General features: G+C 40.1%; 2 protein-coding genes across 4 annotated transcripts in view; one reads left to right on the forward strand and one right to left on the reverse strand.

Moving 5' to 3' along the window:
• The window catches only part of LOC127478572 (coagulation factor XIII B chain-like), a 45906-nt gene extending 29153 nt beyond the window's left edge, over nt 1-16753 (forward strand). The window contains exons 13-14 of one of the 3 annotated variants that reach the window (XR_007907276.1): nt 14019-14165; nt 16716-16753. The gene's annotated coding sequence lies outside the window, so the exon portion shown is untranslated. Of the gene's footprint in view, nt 1-11343; nt 11441-14018; nt 14166-15556; nt 15720-16715 lie in introns of those variants that run through there. The other 2 variants (XR_007907275.1, XR_007907277.1) reach the window with 2 other exon arrangements.
• The window catches only part of CFH (complement factor H), a 76118-nt gene that overhangs the window by 17497 nt on the left and 38092 nt on the right, over nt 1-20529 (reverse strand). Inside the window, exons 24-36 of the mRNA XM_051797709.1 lie at nt 17416-17604; nt 15998-16171; nt 14174-14350; nt 13381-13554; nt 12645-12821; nt 11878-12051; nt 10055-10231; nt 9013-9189; nt 8376-8558; nt 6928-7088; nt 6276-6405; nt 5345-5545; nt 4872-5066 (exon numbers count right to left, since the gene is read on the reverse strand). Of these exons, the coding sequence (XP_051653669.1) occupies nt 4872-5066; nt 5345-5545; nt 6276-6405; nt 6928-7088; nt 8376-8558; nt 9013-9189; nt 10055-10231; nt 11878-12051; nt 12645-12821; nt 13381-13554; nt 14174-14350; nt 15998-16171; nt 17416-17604 (2289 nt within the window). The remainder of the gene's footprint in view (nt 1-4871; nt 5067-5344; nt 5546-6275; nt 6406-6927; nt 7089-8375; nt 8559-9012; nt 9190-10054; nt 10232-11877; nt 12052-12644; nt 12822-13380; nt 13555-14173; nt 14351-15997; nt 16172-17415; nt 17605-20529) is intronic.

Below are 20529 nucleotides of genomic sequence, written 5' to 3' on the forward strand. Positions count from 1 at the left end.
TGTACAAAAGCATACTTGTATACATCTATCTCATTTCATAGACTAAAAACAGTCTATCAGTCAAGAGATATTTTATAAGCTTTTCAGTCAATTTAGTAATGATTTCTCTTTCTCACATCATCTCACAGATTATTCAAGACAGAAATAAATGCACATTTATGGAATATTTTTTATCTTATTCTACTAATTGTTTACTCGCTTTAGAAGTTAGAATAATTAACAAACATAATTTAAAAAAATTAGTCATCTGGCTCTAGTTTATAGTGATTCTAACGTTTAAAATTTGAGCATCAGATTAATAACAGCAGTAGTTATCCAAATAAATAGGTGAAGTAATACCTATGATAAGATATGAAATACTAAAGGTGTTAAACACTGTCAGAAGAAATCTCAGTCACTGTTGTCAGAAGTTCATTAGAAAGGCTACAATGCCTTTACATATTGTTTTAAATACCATTTTCACATACACTTTAAGAAAGAGCTCTGATTTTTTTCTACATTAAAGCTTACCTCTTTGTGCAGTACAACACGTCCAACATAAGAGCAGAGCTGCATAGCCCACGAACAACATTCTAGAGATTCAGAAACTCATCCAAACACATTCAGTATTGGACCCTACTTATTTTGAGTACTCTGTGTTATTTCCACTCCTGTTTTACTCAGTAACTGCTCCAGAGACTGACCTTGCAAACCATTTATACTCTGATTTCAGCAGTCACTTCCCCTAAACCTCTTGCAACATACAAGTATTTCATTTTTTTTTTTTCCTCCCCTCTCTGAACCTTGATAAACAAATAAATAAAAGCCTGGCAATTTAGGCTGACACGTTACTTTCTTGTGATCTGCTTGTTTTTTCATCATACTTTTTTCTTTTTCTCTTTTTTTTCCTTCAGATTTATACCCTACATACTCATATAAGGTTAATTCTTTGGTATCTAAAAGCAATTGTACAAATAAATTATTTTGAGGTTCTTTGTGTGTTCTTTGTTTGTAGTTAGAAAACAAAGTGGTGTTAACTGTGTGTAAAAATGAGCTTCTCTACACATATAATTCAAGATCTATGTTAAAAACAATCAAAATAAAAGGCAGACAAAAATATAAAGTGGCTTACTGGTCACTCACTCTTTCTTATATAAAATAACCAACTGCCCAGAGCAAAGGAAATATACTTGATCAAATTCTTGATTAAATAAACTTAGGTGAAGCTGAAGCACTTGTTTCAGTTTCACATGAGAAATAAGATGGAGAAGATGTGAATAAATTGCAAGATAGAGAATGAACTTTCCAAAGAGAAATACAAAGATTATGCAAAAAGAAGTATATGGCAAACTGGGCTAACAGAGGAACTTGTCACAGGTTCATGTAAGCAACAGTCTTCTTAATAGTTTCATGATATGTCTTGGCTTTATAAGTGCACTCCATTGGAAATGTTGATCATATGAAGAGAATTATTTGAGACTGAGAATTCAGGGAAAAATATGTAACAGAACAAAAGTGCCCATATGAGATGGACATAAAACAGCTGCAGACCAGGTACCCCACAGTGGTGATGTCTGACTGGCATGGAGTATACACAGATCTGTCTTGTATATGCTCCCAAAAAGACACATATCCTTAAAATTACTGGCTTGGTTGGTGTACTGCTCTAGGATAAATGTAGTGTGTCTACAGAGCAGATCTCAAATCAAACCTGAATTCCAAAGCATTTAAAGCAGTTAAAACTTCTTGTCTTCTTAAAATGCAGCTGGAATTATTTTTTTTTTAACTTGGGCTGTGTTTTCAGTCCTCGATTCTAAGACTTGGTCTTAATGAAAATTGGCATTCAGCTGTTTCACCCACAAGAACTCTTCAGACAGCATAATATCTCTTCCTTTCCCTCCCCCTTTCCTAGACAAATGACTCATATGTGGAAAATGAACTCTCACCCTGCTCCATGACCCTGTGATGATCAATCTGCATCCATTTTGCAGTTCCTGGTGAATACCTGACCACTGAAAAGATATTTTTTGCACCTGTCTAAGTCGAGCTCCAAGAAAACAGCTCCTCACAGAAATTCACTGCCCAAATCTATAGTTCCTTTTGTTCTGTGGCACTGAAGCCTGTGCTGCTGCTGCAGACAGACGTGCTCTGACAGCACCAGGACAGTCCCACTTGTCCCTCTGCACCAATCTTACCACATTACCATAGGTATTCATATGCTTCTGTACCTGTGCAAAATCTTGCAGCAGCTATGCTTAAGAGCTCTGTGCTAAAGAACAAGGGAAGATGCACTGACTGTAACAACAGCAGTGATAATCCTAGTCCTGGATTGGACTACCTGTTGGTGACAGAAATCTTTGCCTCACAGCAGGAAGTTCAGAGCTGGATTCTCAGCAGGGCACATAGCAATGTGATACACTCCAGGCTGGCATACTTAAGCTGATACTGTATGTGCCACACCAACTTTTAACTAGCTTTACTTTCTACACAGAAATCCAACTGAACAGAAAATAGAAGGTTTTCTCTTCAATCCATGCATGCCCCTTATTAAATATGTGGTATTTAAACCACATTTAGGAAATAAATTCTTGTTTATCACTTAGCCCCTGCTGCAGCAAAATCTGAATCTAAAAAACTGCACCATGTTAAGAGTCTGTATGACTTCTTTCTAGGAAGGGAGTGCTACAACTGAAGAGTTTAGGTAAAGACCTAATGATGCTGAAAAACCTCAGTATGAAGAACTTCTCAGAGACTTCTGTATCTTTAAGCAGCAAGGTTTTTGTCTATTCGATGTTGGGAACAAGCTGGCTTGCGCTGGACAAACTTGTTTGACTTGAAAGTGCAAAACTAAGCCATTTTATACACTTCGGGTACGTGGTTACATCATATTAATAAGTAGGCTAGTCTCTGGGTGGAGTCTTTCCTGATGTGCGCAGTCTTCTACTGTAGGGGTCTTCTCCTCAAGCCTTCATCCCGCTGGTGCTCGCCATGGACGTTTTCCTCAATTTGACCTCTTCAATTAGGTGGCCTGAATTCTTCAAGCTTGCAAAATCCTGGCTTTGGGCTTTCTATATCTTATTCAAATGTCTAGTTTACCTAATTTATTACCATGTGCATACAACTCCTTTCTATAATAAGGCCTTTGGTCCAGGGAGCAGAACAGAACATGATATTAACCAGCGCTCCTAAAATGTTCTTCTAGCAAAACAGGTACTGGAGTTACTTAGCAGGCCAAGATATCTCAGTTAACTCTTTTAGGTTTGGCTCCCGTTTCACTAATCTGCAAAAGCAAATCAAGATAGGCTGCAAAAAATTTAGAAATGTTTATATTTACTACACTTGGGGCATGAGGTGATTAGTGCAACAGTCTAGATAAAAGCAGATCTTTAAGACCAGATCTAAAAGCATTATTCACTGTCTGTGACAATTCACTATCAATCAAATCATATTGGCATTATGTGCTTCATCAGTCATGTACGGAATTACAGTACTTTCTGGAGTGTCTCCCACTTTTAGGTATTGCCCACAAACCTCAGTCATGGGAAGAATCCAACTTCTCTGTGTTTTCGTACAGGGCCTGCGCCACCTGTTCTGTACAACAACCCCCAACTGACTGAGCGCAGAAAGTGACCGAACGCTTCCTACACTGCACCCGGGATTCCAGAAGAGCTGGTACGAACCAGGTGTGCCCGACTAAAGGTGAGCAAGAGACAGACCCGGCTGTGCTCAGATGAGCCACCAGCAGGAACACGGGGGGCTGTGCACAGGCCACCAAAGGCTACCCAAGGTAAAACAGCCCCTTTTTTCCAATTTCGGGGCCTGCAGCAAAGTGGTCCCGAGGAAGCCCCAGGTGATAGAAAAGGAGGCAGCTCAGGGGGCGAGGCGGCTCCCCCAGCCAAGTGGCGCTCGGCACTTGTTTTTGCCTCAAGCTCCTGTACATCGATTTCTTTTCTGCTTCAGAGATCTATGTGAAGTCCCAAATTCATCAAGCCAGTCCTGGTAGATGTGTTTTTCTTCCTGAAGACCAAACTGGAATATTCTTGTGCTTGTAAGATTCTGTCCTTCAAGACTCTAAGCTTCTCTGGATTTCTCTATGACTCCCAAGCAATCCCACCTTACTAGTCTCCTAAAACAGTCAAACTCATGCTCTCCTAGGGGGCCTGATTTGTACTCTACTTGCTTTCCTCTCTCCCCTCTGAATCATGAACTCCATTAGTACACAGTTACCACAGCAAGGCTGCTGCTGCTTTCCACAAGCACTTTGTCCTTGTTTGTGAAGAGCAGATGGAGCTGTGGGCTCCACTTACTTGCTCCTCCTGATCAGGTACTCAGGACACTCACCTCAGCTGTGACCCCAGGGTAGTTTCCAGGCAAGCACATGGAGAAGAAAGGAGGAATAGACAAGTGCTGAGAATCAAATTACTCACAAGCTTTAATTCTTGTCTCAGTATGCCACCAAAGCCAGCCTATTTCAGGACACAATTGTTAATAAAAATAACAGTGAGATCAGCATAGAATGGATACAATGCAAGCACAGCCTTTTGGATGTGGATAATACACAAACACAATCATCCAATCATAAAAATAATATAACAAATTCCAAGGCAGAACATTGTCTAAGCTGCAAACAAAGCACAGCAAAATGGGAAACACCAGGAAAAATTGAGCTCAAATCACTGGGTTGGCTGAGGGCTCTCTTATTTCTGCAGCTGGTCTCCTTCATGCCATTTCCATTTATCCAAACCACGATTCTGTGTAAAGACAAAAAAGGGGGAAAGTCATGAATACCAATCCTCAGGCACCACAGAGGCTCCTCAGAGCACTGGTCAGGCAATTTCATCAAAACTGCCTCCTACAACTCCCACCCTGTGTCCTCAGCACTGTGCACTTACATTGACATGTAGGATAAGTAATCACTCCATCCAGGCACTGTGCTCTAAATTTCTCAGCTCTTGAAACTTGTCGGTACCCGCTTTTGCATTCAAGGAAAATAAAATCCCCAGAGCGATAGGTGGAAGTTCTTGATTGGTGTGACTGTAGTTGAATATTGTTGCTTTCCATATGGTTTGTACTCACTGTACAGTTCCCTGCAAAAAAGGACTTTCATTATTTGCCTGTAGATCTCACACGGGACAACTGATGCTGTGAAACCACTGTGCCCTTTCCCCAGCAGTCTTTCCAGCTCAGGAATGCTGGCCAATGGCTTCTTGCTGCCCCTCCCTGCCTGTAGCTTACAACAGGGTTCTGCACTCTGGTTCTTCTCCATGCACTTCCCCAGGAAAGGGAAAGGCTTTTTGCTCCCCTTTCAGCACTAAAAATGCAACACCACAGCAGCTAATCTGTGGCTGAAGAGGAGATGACTTACTGCCCAGCCTGCATCGTGGGTAATCCAACACTCCCTCCACACACTGGACTTTGTAGTGGGAAGGCTCTTGCTCTTTCACATATCCTGCTTTACAGTCAAATTCAATATAATCACCCGATGAGACATACAGCTTGGTTTCTCTGGACCCTTTCAGCTCAATATTGTTTCTGTCCATATCTTCTTCTGATGCTGTACAGGCCACTTGAAAAATTGAAGAGAAGAGTGTCAGCATTTCATACAGACACACCACAGGTAACTGTTTTGCCCCTAGAGCCTACAGAAGTTCTTTGCATCAAAAAATCCTTCCAGCTATTTGCTCTCATCCTCTGTTACTTGCCACAGAAAAGACATTCACAGCCAGCCTAAAAGGAAAAAAGACCATGGCTGAGATGCCACACAGAGCTGTGGAGAAGCTTTTTCATTCTGACAGTCACACAGGGCAAGAATGAAGCACAGGTGAGGAAGGCACCAGGCACCAATGAACTTGACCACATGTTTTTGAGATCCTTCCCTTCTGCGTTGTACTTCTCTAAATTTATTTTCTCATTACCATGTCACAGATGCAAGCCTGGATGTCCCCAGAACTGCCACAAACTCAGATCGCTCCTCCTTGTTCACAGCCTGCTGCCTGTAGCAGCATCCCCAGCTTGGGAGCCCTCAGGAGCTTTGCACAGAGGTGGAGATCCCCTCACAGAGGGGGGTTCAGCCAAAGTCCTCTCCTTGCAGAGCTCCTGGCAGCAGAAAGGACTACACGAGCTAACTTTCAGAGAAACTCTTTGGGGATAAAAGAAGGACTCGCTGCTGTTCTGCCCTGCCAGCATCACAGCCCCAGCACAAATGCTGCTGCACAAGTTCTGCCCTCAGAGTCTGAGAAAAAGAAGAGAGGAGCAGTCACACAGCCTTTGGCCACCCAGCACATGCTTCCACGTACCTAGGCAAACAGGGGGGCTTGACCACTGCCCATCAGTACAAGTGATATACTGAGATCCTTTCAAGACATACAGGCAACTAAGTAATAAATAATAAGTAATAAATAATGCTGATTTACAGACTATGGGATACTATTTAAGGCTTCCAGTCAAAACTGAGACTCCAATATGCAATATACTACACAAACAAATAAGCACACAGCTCTTGAGAGACTACTTGAAAGTTTTATATGCCATCTTAGATCTGTCTGTGTAAATAAAAAGACTGCAGTTGCTTAACTACACTTTCTTTAGCAACTTATGTTCTACTGCTTTTCTGCAGTTACCGGTTCATGATAAACTTATGTAAATAACAGCATCCTCCTGCTAATGATGAGTGCAAATGCATAACACAGTAAGTCATAATAAAATAAATAGTACTGTTGCAGTGGTAGTGACAGGAAAAGGTAATGGCTTTTCCTGACTCTTCATTCACAACATGATTTTGAACATAACATATCTGCAAATATGTAATGTTAATTGTGACAATATCTGTGACGTATTAGCTTACAGTGAAGTACAGACTTCTCATAAGTAGTGTTAAAGTAGATTACCAATGCAAGAGGGAGGAGGTGACCACTGTCCATCAACACATTCTATTTCCTTTGATCCAACCAATTTAAATTCCATGTTACACTCATACTGCTTTCTGTCCCCATGTTGATACTGTTCCTCAGAGCCACCAGCAATATTTCCATTGGTAATTTCAAGGGGAGGTCCACAGCCTCTGGCCTTCACCGAAATCAAGAGATCAAATCTATGCTCTGAACTCAGTACTTCAAGCACAATAAAGTACAACATAAAACACATTGAATTTGTTGTTTAAAGTTAAGAAAAATCAGTGGAACCGGTTAAACGGATCATTGATTTATGCCTTTGAATATCTGGGTTCATGGTGGGCTGGTGATCACAAACAGATATGTGTGATCCTGGCTCACTCATGTCTCTTACTTCCATGCACTGTCAATGCCTGCTATGATAAAAGAAGTGCTTGATAAAACCAACCCAGTTTTAAGAGAAAAAAAGTATTCATCATCATCATGGCTAGGCTTTGCAAACGAAGATTTGGGAAGGGCTCTACCCACGTTTGTTGCAAGGAAAAAAAAAAGTATTACAAGGATGGCAACTTCAGTATCCTTAAAAAAAAAATAAAAATTGACCATTCTGCAAGTAATAACAACGTATGTTCTAAAAATCACATAGCAAGTGATATATATAGGGCATATTAAAGGAATTCAGTTTGGATGGAGTGAATGGAACTCCTATTAAGGGAATTGACTGAGTGGGAAGAAAGGGAAGTCAGAAATATGAGGTCCCTTCATCCTCTCAAGCTTCATGAAAGCCCATGTGCCTCATGAAAGGGCGTAGCACCAGCACAAGAAACTCTTTTCAGAGGCCAGTAAGTTGTACTCCTCCTTAAAAAGGATAAGTACAGAGGTATATATTTTTCCTCTGGCATGAATTTATTCATCCTACTAGATGAAGCTAAGGAATTTCACAGGAAAATCCTTCACTGGATTTCTTTTGCTTGGGTCCAGTTCTGTGTCATCTCCAGCCCAGCTTTTTTTTTCTTCAATATCATGTGATTAGAAAAAAGAACATAGGATACAATATCTGAGGGGTACCAACATTAGGCAGTGGTAAAACTTAGGACATTTAGGATATAGTAAGAGAGGACATTACTCAAATGAATCACTCCTGGCTGCCATATTGCACATTATTTATGCATCATTGAACAATAACTAATTTTTCAAACATTACAATCAATAACCTGATTACTATCTTGTTCAAGCCATTTGCCAATTGGCTTTCAGTCACTGCAGAACTTAATAACTTCATATTGCATAATCAAAGCTCCCAGAAAGTCTAACAGTGAAAGCTCAGCTGTTGAGAATCTTTCACACAAAATAGAAAAATGCCATGAAATGATCCCAAGAGGCCTAGTTCTTGGCCTTTTAGAGATAAAGGCGGGATGGTTGCTTTTTGGCCCAAGACTGGCTTACAGAAGGTGTCTGCAGAAGTGTTTAGGACCAAGGCATCCTCATTCCTTGTGGGGTTGGTACCTTGAGGTGCCTCTGTGGGGGGTGGGGCCTGGGGCTGCTTTGGGGGGGTGGAGGAAAAGCCAGACTGGATTTCCACTGGAGTACGGAATGGAGGAAAACTCGGACTGGATTTTAGCCAGAGTATGGAATGGGGGGAAAGCCAGACTTGATTTTTCCGGCGTACGGAAAGGGGGAAAACCCGGACTGGATTTCCAAAAAAAAAAAGAAAACATTAAAAAAAAATGAAGAGTTGGACTTGATGATCTCAGAGCTCCTTTCCAACCCAGCTGATTCTATGATTATATTTCCTACTGCGATAAAGTTAACAAAATAATTGCCTTTACACACTGGTGGTGATGGAAACCATCCGAAGGAGTAGCACTGAACAGAGGCAGGTCCCACTCTTACAAATTGGTTTGCACAGGTAAATTTCACAACATCTCCATTGGGGTATTTACCCTTCTTGGGATAAAAATCTCCATTGGGCAATGTCAGCATTGCACACTACAAAGACAAAATATTTTAACATATACTGTACACCCGACAGAAAGTACATGAAATGCTACTGATTCGAACAAAACCAAAGAAAGTCTTAAAGAAAAAAGGTTCACAGAGTGCATACAGAGTTATGCTAATTAACAAACACAAAAATATTCACCGAGACACTCGGGTGCTGGACTCCATTCACCATTTATGCCACACCTTGTGGTATCAGTTGGCATGTTATTTGCAGTTTTATATCCTTCCAAACATGAATACTCAATTGTATCTTCAGGCATGAACACATTTTTATTTGTGTGGTGAATCAAAATGTCCTCTGGTGCTTTACATGATTCTGTAGAGTAAAACAAAGTGCATTTTGTTATCCAGAAACATTGCCCTTTGGAAGCATCATCCCTGTTGATGTATTTGAAACATTACTAATTCTGCATTGCCAGAATATTCATGTAGAATATGCAGTATGTTCACATATTATCTATTGCATTAATCTTCGGAAATATGTGTCTAGAAGTAATATTTAACATAAATACTTCTTGCTTAGGTTCAATTATTTCCTTCTGCTACATATTATTATTATTTTTGGTGTCATAGCAAATGGTTTGTACTCCTGTTCCTTGTGATCATTTGTGAGGGGTCAGAAAAGAAGCCACAAAGTCCTAGGTAAAGACAGTGTGAAATAAAATGGCAGCTGAAGTTGGTCAATATTATGAGCCTCAGCATCCCAACAAGGGAAAAAAAAGTCTTTTACTATACTACACCGCTGTTCGGGAGAGGAAAGAAGTTCCAAATAAAGAATCCTATTTGTCTCTAGTTTGGTTCACATTTAAAGTAAGTTCTTGGCTGAATGCCTTGGTTCACAGGCATTTCTTCATACATTGGGAGTAAATTTGGGCAAATGTATTTTTATCAGGTAAGAATCACCGAACACCCAGTGATTACCATTTACTTAATGCTAAAGAGATCCAAAAAGATAGGTCACCAAGAAGACACTAGATTTTCCCCACCTTACCCAATACCTTTATGTTTTCTCTCTGTATATCCTAGAGCCTGAGAATGATTAACCTCTGAAGGATGAGAGATTGGAGTCTCTGCCCAGTAAGAAATCTCCACCAATCTGGATGGCAAAACTCTGAGTCCACAGGACACCATTTCTATGACGGTGACAATGGTAGGGAGCTCTGACATGTTTAGGTACTCACTGATGCATTTTGGAGGTGGAGCCCAGCCATTTTCTTGGCAGTGTGTCTCTCCTTCGTCTTGTCCTTCTGCAGTTACAAAGCCAGTATTACATCTATACGGGGCCACTTCCCTTAAACGGAACTCGGTTCTTGATGAGGTGAAATGACCATTCTCAACATAGTTTGGCCGGCATTTTTCTGAAAGAGACAGGCAAAATTTCTTGCAAGTGAAATACTACTAAACTGCATGCTTATAAATCACAGCAGAAGGAAGACAAAAGCAGCAGCATTCTAGGACTTAGGCCATTTAATTTTAAGAGCACATGAAGTTTTGCTTTGGCACTGAGCTCTCTTCTTGGGGGACACAAACGGGGATAGACAGGGGTTTGATTTGCAGCAATCCTGCAAGCTTCCAAACTGCATGTCCACATCTGGTCTTCACTAGAAATGAAACTCCTGTTGGGCCTGCACAGCACTGTGCATGCACGGAGAGCACCTCCTGTCCATACTGCAAGGCAGGGGCACAGCACTGCAGTGGGCAGGTGTCACCTCAGTCCTGCCACGGAGAAGTCATTCAGAGTGCACAGACTGCAGGACCGAAGCAAATCTCTACCAAAGGCCCCCTTCTTGCACAATAAAACACTAGTGCAGACAGACCCAGTGTTGTAACCAGTTTCCTGTCACTTGGAATACATTCTTTAAGCCATTTAATATTACCTAACCATTAATGTTTAATATATTGTTTACTACCTCGTTAATTTAATCTATTGTTTATAGAGAATGTTTGATCCATTGTTAATATATAGTGTTTAATACATTTTTTCAATGGATGGAAATCAGTTGCCTTGGTTGGCTGTTTTGGTCCTGTATTCTGAAAGAAAACATGCACAGAGTATTAAATTCTTTACTACTTAATCATTCTGTCAAGGAGTGTCTTCATTTGAAGAAATTAACCCTACAACAAATAGAAATATTTTCATACTAGAGAGCCAAGTAAACAAAGATATAAAAACCCCTAAAATCCAAAGCACTTTGAAGAACACTAGAGGATGTATTTATCGTTGGGAGTAGGGTTAATGATACTGTAGTGCAACACCTTCAAAAGTTTAAATTTCACAGTGATGTCCAGAATTGCCTAACACTAGGAATCAGAAAATTTCATTCTTCTTGCTCAATGCTAAGTCAAAATCTCAGTGGGGGGCAATCCAAAACATTAGATGGTAAGAGTCTCTATCAGTGTGGAATTGTTTCCTAAAAAACTATTCTTACAGTCCAAGAAAAGTTATATTGAATTATTTCTTTGTCCATAGGAAATAATTGTCTAAATATTTAAAGCTCCTCTGAGATATTAGAGCAATTTCAGGCTTGGTGCAAGTCAGGAACAGAAGTTGGAAATGAACTGGAGAGGTAACCTCCCTTTTCCTCCCACCTGCCAGTATGATGCCAATGGGAAAGGAAGCAAGAGGAACAAGGATCAGGTGGCACAGCGAGAGGCTGAAAGGAGTCTGTGCAAGGGAAATGATTGCTATTTACAACTGCACAGCTATGCTAGAACAAGATTTCTCTAGGGAAGACAAAGGGATTATCCCATCCCAGAGCTCACATCCTATATGTGGAGGAGCCACGTGTGGCTGTTTTACAGGGGTACACTCTGAATGTCTTTAGTGACCGACCTCAGCAGCACAGGGACACGAGAGCTGTGGAGGACAGGTGAGACAATCACAGCACTACCTTTCCATTGTACAGCACCTTGACTTAGAGTTACTAAGCCGTGGTGATGGGTCATGTGATGATGTGTTTACTGCGGTTAGATAGAAACCTCAACAAAATACAAGCACACTCACTTTCACGGATACATCTGGGATGAGGGAACCAGCCATTGCTTTTGCACGTGACGACATTATGCTCAGCATGGTAATCATTGTTGCAGTGATATGTAGTTCTTTCACCTTCTTTGTAAAAATCCGTCCCGTCTCTTGGGAAATAACCATTTATCAGCTGGCTGGTATAACATATGCCTAAAGAAGAAAGGAAGTACATTTTTCTAAAGAAGAAGGAAGTACATTTTTTTAAAGAAGAAAGGAAGCACATTTAACAAAAGTAATTTCTACAGCAAGAACTTAGGTAAAAAATTCTTAGGAAGACAGTTACTAAAAAACCAGGCCTACACACCTGGTCAGGAGAGGAAAGAAGTTCCAAATAAAGAATCCTATTTGTTTCTAGTTTGGTCACATTTAAAGAAAGTTCTTGGCTGAATGCCTTGGTTCACAGGCATTTCTTCATACATTGGGAGTAAATTTGGGCAAATGTACTTTTTATCAGGTAAGAATCACTGAACACTCAGTGATTACCATTTACTTAATGCTAAAGAGATCCAAAAAGATAGGTCACCAAGAAGACACTAGATTTTCCCCACCTTACTCAATACCTTTATGTTTTCTCTCTGTATATCCTAGAGCCTGGGAATGATTAACTTCTGAAGGATGAGAGATTGGAGTCTCTGCCCAGTAAGAAAACTCCACCAATCTGGATGGCAAAACTCTGAGTCCACAGGACACCATTTCTATGATGGTGACAATGGTAGGGAGCTCTGACATGTTTAGGTACTCACTGATGCATTTTGGAGGTGGAGTCCAGCCATGTTCTTGGCAGTGTGTCTCTCCTTTTTCTTGTCCTTCTGCAGTTACAAAGCCAGTATTACATCTATACGGGGCCACTTCCCTTAAACGGAACTCGGTTCTTGACGAGGTGAAATGACCATTCTCAACATAGTTTGGCCGGCATTTTTCTGAAAGAGACAGACAAAATTTCTTGCAAGTGAAATACTGCTAAACTGCATGCTTATAAATCACAGCAGAAGGAAGACAAAAGCAGCAGCATTCTAGGACTTAGGCCATTTAATTTTAAGAGCACATGAAGTTTTGCTTTGGCACTGAGCTCTCTCCTTGGGGGACACAAACAAGGATGGACAGGGGTTTGATCTCTACCAAAGGCTGAAAGGAGTCTGTGCAAGGGAAATGATTGCTATTTACGACTGCACAGCTATGCTAGAACAAGATTTCTCTAGGGAAGACAAAGGGATTATGACTTCCATCCCAGAGCTCACATCCTATATGTGGAGGAGCCACGTGTGGCTGTTTTACAGGGGTACACTCTGAGTGTCTTTAGTGACCGACCTCAGCAGCACAGGGACACGAGAGCTGTGGAGGACAGGTGAGACAATCACAGCACTACCTTTCCATTGTACAGCACCTTGACTTAGAGTTACTAAGCCGTGGTGATGGGTCATGTGATGATGTGTTTACTGGTTTTAGACAGAAATCTCAACAAAATACAAGCACACTCACTTTCAGGGATACATCTGGGATGAGGGAACCAGCCATTCTTTGTGCACAGGACGACATTATGCTCGGCCCGGAAATAATTGTTGCAGGCATATGTAGCTGTTTCACCTTCTTTGTAAAAATCCATCGGGTGTCTTGGGAAATAACCATTTATCAGCTGCCTGGTATAACATTTTTCTAAAGAAGAAAGGAAGTACATTTTTCTAAAGAAGAAGGAAGTTCATTTTTGTAAAGAAGAAAGGAAGTACATTTTTTTAAAGAAGAAAGGAAGCACATTTAACAACAGTAATTTCTACAGCAAGAACTGAGGTAAAAAATTCTTAGGAAGACAGTTATTAAAAAACCAGGCCTACACACCTGGTCAGGAGAGGAAAGAAGGTCCAAATAAAGAATCCTATTTGTTTCTAGTTTGGTCACATTTAAAGAAAGTTCTTGGCTGAATGCCTTGGTTCACAGGCATTTCTTCATACATTGGGAGTAAATTTGGGCAAAGGTATTTTTTATCAGGTAAGAATCACTGAACACCCAGTGATTACCATGTACTTAATGCTAAAGAGATCCAAAAAGATAGGTCACCAAGAAGACACTAGATTTTCCCCACCTTATACAATACCTTTATGTTTTCTCTCTGTATATCCTAGAGCCTGAGAATGATTAACCTCTGAAGGATGAGAGATTGGAGTCTCTGCCCAGTAAGAAAACTCCACCAATCTGGATGGCAAAACTCTGAGTCCACAGGACACCATTTCTATGATGGTGACAATGGTAGGGAGCTCTGACATGTTTAGGTACTCACTGATGCATTTTGGAGGTGGAGCCCAGCCATGTTCTTGGCAGTGTGTCTCTCCTTTTTCTTGTCCTACTGCAGTTACAAAGCCAGTATTACATCTATACGGGGCCACTTCCCTTAAACGGAACTCGGTTCTTGACGAGGTGAAATGACCATTCTCAACATAGTTTGGCCGGCATTTTTCTGAAAGAGACAGACAAAATTTCTTGCAAGTGAAATACTGCTAAACTGCATGCTTATAAATCACAGCAGAAGGAAGACAAAAGCAGAAGCATTCTAGGACTTAGGCCATTTAATTTTAAGAGCACATGAAGTTTTGCTTTGGCACTGAGCTCTCTTCTTGGGGGACACAAACGGGGATAGACAGGGGTTTGATTTGCAGCAATCCTGCAAGCTTCCAAACTGCATGTCCACATCTGGTCTTCACTAGAAATGAAACTCCTGTTGGGCCTGCACAGCACTGTGCATGCACGGAGAGCACCTCCTGTCCATACTGCAAGGCAGGGGCACAGCACTGCAGTGGGCAGGTGTCACCTCAGTCCTGCCATGGAGAAGTCATTCAGAGTGCGCAGACTGCAGGACCGAAGCAAATCTCTACCAAAGGCCCCCTTCTTGCACAATAAAACACTAGTGCAGACAGACCCAGTGTTGTAACCAGTTTCCTGTCACTTGGAATACATTCTTTAAGCCATTTAATATTACCTAACCATTAATGTTTAATATATTGTTTACTACCTCATTAATTTAATCTATTGTTTATAGAGAATGTTTGATCCATTGTTAATATATAGTGTTTAATACATTTTTTCAATGGATGGAAATCAGTTGCCTTGGTTGGCTGTTTTGGTCTTGTATTCTGAAAGAAAACATGCACAGAGTATTAAATTCTTTACTACTTAATCATTCTGTCAAGGAGTGTCTTCATTTGAAGAAATTAACCCTACAACAAATAGAAATATTTTCATACTAGAGAGTCAAGTAAACAAAGATATAAAAAACCCTAAAATCCAAAGCACTTTGAAGAACACTAGAGGATGTATTAATCGTTGGGAGCAGGGTTAATGATACTGTAGTGCAACACCTTCAAAAGTTTAAATTTCACAGTGATGTCCAGAATTGCCTAACCTAGGAATCAGAAAATTTCATTTTTCTTGCTCACTGCTAAGTCAAAATCTCAGTGGGGGGCAATCCAAAACATTAGATGGTAAGAGTCTCTATCAGTGTGGAATTGTTTCCTAAAAATATTCTTACAGTCCAAGAAAAGTTATATTGAATTATTTCTTTGTCCATAGGAAATAATTGTCTAAATATTTAAAGTTCCTCTGAGATATTAGAGCAATTTCAGGCTTGGTGCAAGTCAGGAACAGAAGCTGGAAATGAACTGGAGAGGTAACCTTCCTATTCCTCCCACCTGCCAGTATGATGCCAATGGGAAAGAAAGCAAGAGGAACAAGGATCAGGTGGCACAGCGAGAGGCTGAAAGGAGTCTGTGCAAGGGAAATGATTGCTATTTACGACTGCACAACTATGCTAGAACAAGATTTCTCTAGGGAAGACAAAGGGATTATGACTCCCATCCCAGAGCTCACATCCTATATCTGGAGGAGCCACGTGTGGCTGTTTTACAGGGGTACACTCTGAATGGCTTTAGTGACTGACCTCAGCAGGACAGGGACACGAGAGCTGTGGAGGACAGGTGAGACAATCACAGCACTGCCTTTCCATTGTACAGCACCTTGACTTAGAGTTACTAAGCCGTGGTGATGGGTCATGTGATGATGTGTTTACTGCTTTTAGACAGAAATCTCAACAAAATACAAGCACACTCACTTTCAGGGATACATCTGGGATGAGGGAACCAGCCATTCTTTGTGCACATGACAACATCATGCTCGGCCTGGAAATAATTGTTGCAGGCATATGTAGTTCTTTCACCTTCTTTGTAAAAATCCATCGGGTGTCTTGGGAAATAACCATTTATCAGCTGCCTGGTATAACATTTTTCTAAAGAAGAAAGGAAGTTCATTTTTCTAAAGAAGAAGGAAGTACATTTAATGACAGTAATCTCTACAGCAAGAACTGAGGTAAAACAATTCTTAGGAAGACAGTTAATAAAAAACAGGCCTCCAAGCACATTTCTGTAGCCTTCCTCCCCAAAAAGACCTTTGTGTGCAAACCTGAATGAAAGTTTGCTTTATTGCACTGTCCTGAGATTAATGAATCACATGAACAGAAGTGGAAGTCACTGCATAAAGCAAAAAGAGTTGGTCTAGTAACCACAATCTCTTGCTTACTGTTCATGTGCACCAGCTCTAGTTTGGTCTGCTTTGTCTCTAAACTGTTGGTGTCTGCACAGAGTGAATTTCAGCATTTGCCTCCTGGAGATTTTATCATCTCTGTGGAAGTGTATCAGCCTCTCAAAGCAGGTCTAGAGATTTTAGCAACAGCTTGGCACGCTGGCTCTATGGCCTCCTGCACCCCAAGAGCCCAGACATGGGCTGAAGGAATGTTACAGTGTTTTATCTGAGTAACTGGTCCTTTCCTCCAGGCAGGGCTCCATTCATTTCCTGCACTGAGCACCACTCCACTGAGGGCATCAAGGAAAGATCAACCTTTTGTAATCCGCTTTCCAGTCCTACCAGTAGGCAGGAACTTTGCTGTGACTGAAGCTGTCTGAGAGGAGATCTCACCTTGCTGCTTTAAATGGAAGTCTAATTCAATTTAAATCTAAGGAGTGTACCTGGTTCTTTTGCTGATACCACAATCACTTTCAGCTTATTCCAAGAGTGTGACATCTTTTCAGTTCCAAAAGCTTTCCAAAGGGACCAGCAATGGTTCTCAGAGAGGAACCTCTAGACCAAGTGCCCAAGCCATGGAAGGGAGAATATATTTACAAAGAGTAGAAACTCTCTATGTGCAGCTGTGTGTCCAGAGGAAAGTATATGCTTGCATGTTACCCAGAAGCCAGAGAAGATTTCCCATATATTTCTTAATCTCATGAATAGTTTCAAGAGTAAAAAATCTCCCAAATCCAAAAGCATCATTTCAGCCTTACTCATTTCAGAGTGTCTCCAGCTGACACTTTGAGCTCTGCAGAGAGGATGACAGTCTGGATGCAGTTCCAGGGGTCAGCTAAAGCAGTCTGACTCTAAGAAACTGTTTTGTCTTGTGTTCCATCAGAACAATTTCAGCTGCACAGACCTCTCATAATTATAACAGAATTGAGTATATATTGGAAATGTACTTACTCAGGCATTTTGGTGCTGGAGACCAGCCCCTTAGAGAGCAAAAACTTCGACCCCAGGTATTTCCAGTGAGGGTTGAATAATCTTGGAAACAGTAGTAGTCAACACTCTGTCCAACTCTCTTCGGAAAGTGAAAGCGGATGTCATATTTTAACTTGCCGTTTTCTATAACTGGGTAGTCACACAATTTTGCTTGAAATAGAATTTAAGAGCAACAATGTCAACACGTGCATGATAAAAAGCTCAGCACACAATTAATTCAGATTCAGCCTCATCATCTGGGTGTTTTCAGAAACAGACAGAACCAGGACTGCCCACCCTGGCACACCCCTCAGGAGTGTGGGAACAATCGCACTGTGCTGCTGGTGTCTTTGGCAGTGCTTATAGCTCTGTCATTTCCCCCAATTCCATTGCAATCAAATTCTGTCAAATCTCCTCTTACCTTTACATTGCCTAAACTTTCTCTCCAGGCTCAGATCACTTGATATTCCAAAACTTCTTTTCTCTTATCTATGAGATTACGAATTACAACAAATGAACCTGAATCAATTTAATTAAGGAATTCCTCAACAGCTTGAGAATGAGAAAAGCTAGACTAAAGCAGAAAGAAACAAATGTTGGGAAGCTGTTAATGAAAGACTAAATGACTTTGTTAAGAAACAATTTTTTTAGTTGTTTATAATTATTGAACTAATTTCAGTGACTAATTTTCAGTGCCTGGGTGACTGAAACGTACTCATTTGGAAGGCTGAAGCTTTACGCAGAGTAACAGAGCCTGAACAGTCTAGCCAATTAGACTCAATGAAGTCTGGTTTCCATCTGAACATGAAAGGTGAGAATTCATCAGGAATAAATAAAACAACCCCTGAGAAATGAAGCCTTGGAAAAGAAATGAAATCTCTGTATAGAAAATAAATGGGAGAAGAATTCTCCAGCAGGGAAGGAAAGTCCTTGGTGAGTACATTCATTATGCAGCAGAGACCTGGCACAGAAGTCCTCTCTCCAGTTAGCTGTAAGGCCAAAGGTTTGAGAAAGCAGCAGTACTCTCACTGAAGCTTTCCTACAGGTTGTCCAGGTGCTTCTTGAAAACAGGACTACAGGAAAAATAACTAAAATCCTTTTTCATGTGAGGGATGCAGAGTTACAGCTTCCTGAATTACACTGCACAGATCCCAACCACAGACTAGGCAGCCTGGATTTGTGACACAAAGTGAGCAGGAAAAACACTCATTCTTCCACATCAAAATGTAGAAAGTGAATTTTATATATATTTATATTTTTATATATATTTTTATAATTATATTTCTGTTGTGCAGAATGGGGCCTCAGCTCCTCTGTGTTTACATTAAAAAAAGAAGCATGAAAGATGATCTTAGTTTCTTCATCATTACTAAGAAATGCTTCCATCTGTGTTTTATAACAACTCTCTCTGTTCTTTCCCACTCCTGCCCTGATATTGATGGTATGCATTACCATTAAGTCTCAGATTATATTTATTTATTTATTTATTTACTACTACAGCTAATTATTATATTTTTAAATGCAGTTTCTTAGTAGCTTGAGATGAAGAAATTTTCTGACAGGATGTACTTCAAAACTATATGAGTTACATCATGCACTCACCATATGTACTCACCAACACTGGAAGGGTTTTATTTCTAGATTTGAAAGCATGCATTAAATGCATACCTTCAAATCCTTCAGCGAGAGACAAGGAGATCTGGAATAATTCACTCAGGATTTGCATGTGACTTGACCTCAGTTACAAATAGCTCAAGCTGCTTTCTTACCATCATTGTGCTGGTAGCAACTTCCACAAAGCCAAGCACAAGCTACAAATCCAAGTAGAAGTGTTTTTCCGTCCTTGTGCAAAAATTCAGCTCTTGGAACAACTCACACAGACTTCCAATATGGAGCTGGAACTAAGAATCCTGCATGACCCATAGTAATAATTGTCCTGGATAAATCAAATTTTGCTACATTCACATTGTTTTGCAATCTCCCTGGCCTAAATAAAGCATTGTGAAAACATAGTGCAAATTAGGGCAAATTTTTAGTTCAAGTTCCAGGACTTTTCTGGACTTCTTTGCAAACAAATTAGACTTTATTAGTTGGTTTGAGGCAGTATTTATTATAAGAATATTTAATTAAGGTAAGTTATTCCTTTAATTTCTTGATTTTTTTTTCAATTTTTCAAAGTAAAACCTATTGGTTTGTTTTGATTAATAAGGTCTTCATAGTCTTCACCCAAAATTAAAACCAGTTTGAACCAAGCAAAGACACACTAGCTCAAAACCACACAGCACCCTTTCCTCAACAGTGTGTGCAAAGCAAAAAGAAAAATTAAATTACTGAGGATAGATTAAACAATATAAACACAAAAAAAGAAAAGTAAATTCGGTAGAGAAACAAAAACCATCAGAGGCTTGTGAAAAGATATACAGTATCCTAGCTACCTATTCAAACATGTACAAAAGCATACTTGTATACATCTATCTCATTTCATAGACTAAAAACAGTCTATCAGTCAAGAGATATTTTATAAGCTTTTCAGTCAATTTAGTAATGATTTCTCTTTCTTACATCATCTCACAGATTATTCAAGACAGAAATAAATGCACATTTATGGAATATTTTCTATCTTATTCTACTAATTGTTTACTCACTTTAGAAGTTAGAATAATTAACAAACATAATTAATAAAAAATTAGTCATCTGGCTCTAGTTTATAGTGATACGAATGTTTAAAATTTGGGCATCAGATTAATAACAGCAGTAGTTATCCAAATAAATAGGTGAAGTAATACCTATGATAAGATATGAAATACTAAAGGTGTTAAACACTGCCAGAAGAAATCTCAGTCACTGTTGTCAGAAGTTCATTAGAAAGGCTACAATGCCTTTACATATTGTTTTAAATACCATTTTCACATACACTTTAAGAAAGAGCTCTGATTTTTTTTCTACATTAAAGCTTACCTCTTTGTGCAGTACAACACGTCCAACATAAGAGCAGAGCTGCATAGCCCAGGAACAACATTCTAGAGATTCAGAAACTCATCCAAACACATTCAGTATTGGACCCTACTTATTTTGAGTACTCTGTGTTATTTCCAC

This window comes from Manacus candei, unplaced genomic scaffold, assembly GCF_025592945.1.
Source record: "Manacus candei isolate 608988 ecotype Guabito, Panama unplaced genomic scaffold, ASM2559294v1 h1tg000005l, whole genome shotgun sequence".
Taxonomy (NCBI): domain Eukaryota; kingdom Metazoa; phylum Chordata; class Aves; order Passeriformes; family Pipridae; genus Manacus; species Manacus candei.